Source organism: Octopus bimaculoides, chromosome 20, assembly GCF_001194135.2.
Source record: "Octopus bimaculoides isolate UCB-OBI-ISO-001 chromosome 20, ASM119413v2, whole genome shotgun sequence".
NCBI classification, from domain to species: domain Eukaryota; kingdom Metazoa; phylum Mollusca; class Cephalopoda; order Octopoda; family Octopodidae; genus Octopus; species Octopus bimaculoides.
The window spans coordinates 13,204,816-13,207,937 of NC_069000.1; the positions used below are offsets into that span (position 1 = coordinate 13,204,816).

At 35.0% G+C, this 3,122-nt stretch overlaps 1 protein-coding gene across 1 annotated transcript in view; it reads left to right on the plus strand.

Annotated features, from left to right (window-relative positions):
• Positions 1-3,084, plus strand: part of LOC106880863 (low-density lipoprotein receptor-related protein 12) — a 70,275-nt gene extending 67,191 nt beyond the window's left edge. The window contains exon 5 of the mRNA XM_014931015.2: positions 2,684-3,084. Within this exon, the coding sequence (XP_014786501.2) occupies positions 2,684-2,943 (260 nt within the window). The 3' untranslated portion in view covers positions 2,944-3,084. The remainder of the gene's footprint in view (positions 1-2,683) is intronic.
• The last annotated feature ends 38 nt before the right edge of the window (positions 3,085-3,122 follow it).

Here is a 3,122-nt window from a genome sequence, read left to right on the forward strand (position 1 = left end):
AGACGGAAACTGGAAGAAGCCCGTCGTATATATGTTTATATATATATATGTGTGTATGTGTGTGTATATGTTTGTGTGTCTGTGTTTGTCCCCGCAACATCGCTTGCCAACCGATGCTGGTGTGTTTACGTCCCCGTAACTTAGCGGTTCGGCAAAAGAGACCGATAGAATAAGTACTAGGCTTACAAAGAATAAGTCCTGGGGTCGATTTACTCGACTAAAGGCGGTGCTCCAGCATGGCCGCAGTCAAATGACTGAAACAAGTAAAAGAGTAAAGAGTATATATATATATATATATATATATATATATATATGTCCATATACATGTACATATATATTATGTATGCATGTCTTATAAGTACATATATATGTGTGTGTGTGCGTGCGTGTGTATGATATATGTATATATATCCGAAGCTTCTATATACTGACATGCTTCTATATACTGACATGCTTCTATATACTGACATGCTTCTATATACTGACATGCTTCTATATTTTGCCTATGTGTGTATATTTCAACTTCATTATTTAGTAATGCACACGTGTGTTTTTCAAGTTTAACTTTAGCGTTTGTCAAATAGTTAATCTGCTGGTTATTACCACTTTACTCCCTCAAAGTTAGACCTCATATTTATCTTGTTATATACCCAATCCATATGCGTAATTTAAAATAGAATAAGCGAACTAGCAGTTTCAGGAGAGGAACATTTGTACAGTATTTGTAAGATCGTCAACTTGTTAATAATTTTCAAAAATTTCCAGCAGCGGAAGATACAAATCAGTAAAAAGTTTTAAATCGAATAATGCAGAATTGTATGTCTCACTATTAGCGTTGATCACTGCCCAAAAGCAGCCATCTTGAATGCTAATAAATAAAGAGTATAATTGAAAATTCCCTGAGGGACTAATTTTCTAGAAATTTAATTTACGTTTGTTAAAAAGATACAAACCGAATTAGTGAAGTAATAAAACTTCCACATGAATGCTGAATTTTAGTTTATTTGAATGTTAATGTTTGTATTATGTGTAGCTAACTCGACAAAAACAAACTGACGAAATAAAAGATTAAGTAATGTAAATACGTCACTCGGCTGAAAATATTTTATTGTTTCCTGTGAGGTGTATTGAGTGAATGAATAACAATAAACATATGCTATAAACTAATGGTAATATTGGTTTACAAATAGACTGGTGACTTATGGACAATAAAACCAAATATATAGTAGTCTCGCTCTATAGAATGGAGGTTGAATATAATTTTGGATATAACTTTCGTTCCGGTTATACTTAAGAGTAGAAGTTCTCTTGTTAGCATTACAAATTTCTGATTCGAATACCAAATACTTTAAACAATGTTTCTCTCAATAATATTTTCTTGTAATTACTCTTCTGTTTAATCGTTCTATGCAATTGCAGAAAAGGAAATAATTTTACTTTGCTTGTTAATCTTAATTAAACAGCTGCATTCAGTCTCGAATTTTTCGTATTCTACTGGTAATGTACACACTAAAGCCAGTTTCGAGAATAAAAATATATCCGAACGTATAATTTATTAAGTCAATTCGTCTCTTCTTTCATCGCTACAGAACTTGCATATATACATATGTACATACAATGACGTGTTAACGATGTGGCTGTTGGACGAACAGTAAGAATTCTGCACCCTAAGTACAAGTATGGTAGCGTGTAATACATACAATTCAATGAGCTGGAAAATTTCTATGTCCTTAAATTATCTATGAAATTCGTAGAAAAGTCTTTAAATGCAACACAATGTGTACAAGTGTCACAACAGTTTGCAATGGCAAAATTTTTCTGCACCCCACACGTAATTATCAAGCGGGGTGCAGTCTGTCGACTTAGGTGGCCTGATGTTAGGGGTGATCTGGTCGCAGAAATTATCTGACAGTTATGACTGGGTTTTTTTGCTAGTGTGACATGGTGTAGAGTCCAGTTGCCAGATATAGGGTCTTCTAACCGCCACCCTCTTCAACCAGGTCAGCACTATTTCCTCCGGGCACTTGATGTAGGCCTCCGTGTTGAGTCTGAGACCGTGTGGGAAGATGAATGGTAGTATAACTTTGAAATCAGTAGATGTCCTCAGATTAACACCCAAACACTCTAAAATGTTTGGATTGGAGCTTCCGGCGCGAATGCCAAGCAGTACAGCATGTCGTTTCCAAACTTCTGAGAGAGTGAGTTGTGTCATGATGGTGTTTTTATCACAGACAGTGCCCAACTGCCTCTACTATACTTTGTAGTTGACAAAATTAAAAAACAAACAATGTGCATGTGCGAAATTAGAAATATAAAATGGCGGCAATTTACCCATCGCACCTTGTATATACATATACGTAAATACATATGTATACATACATACACACACACATATATATATATATATATATATATATATATATATATATATATATATATATATATATATATATATATATATATATACATATACACACTCACACACACACATATACTTAAATATACACACGTACATTCATGCATGCATACATACACATTTACATACATACATACATACATTCATACTCAACCGATCCCCTGTTCTTCTTCACTCTAATAACCGTGACAAAGCACAAAGCTTGCATGCGTTGCTATAGATACCTTATCAGCTTTGAATTATTTTGATGTTTCTATATTTTGGCAGCAAATCCACCCGCAGTGTTCACGCATGCTCACCAGGGCTATCATCCAATCCAACCCAGTGTTCCAGCAATCGGACCAGCTTACACACCACTTACCCGGGAGTCGTACACCCAGTCAGCTAGTCCGTATTCGTCGCAACCTACATCATGTCATCGCTCAGCCACACCTACAAGCAGCAAATCAGCCAAATCGAATCGTTCCAACCAAAGTGTTACTTTCAGCCAAGGCACGGAAAAACTCTCGCTTCCCGTTAATGTTTAAGACGAAATTTTTCCACCATAACACACTCGCACGTTAACGACGTTGTTCTCACAATATATGTATGCATACATAAATACATATACACACACACATACATCTGTATATAAACATAGATACATACATACATACATACAAACACACACACACACACACATATATATATATATATATATATATAT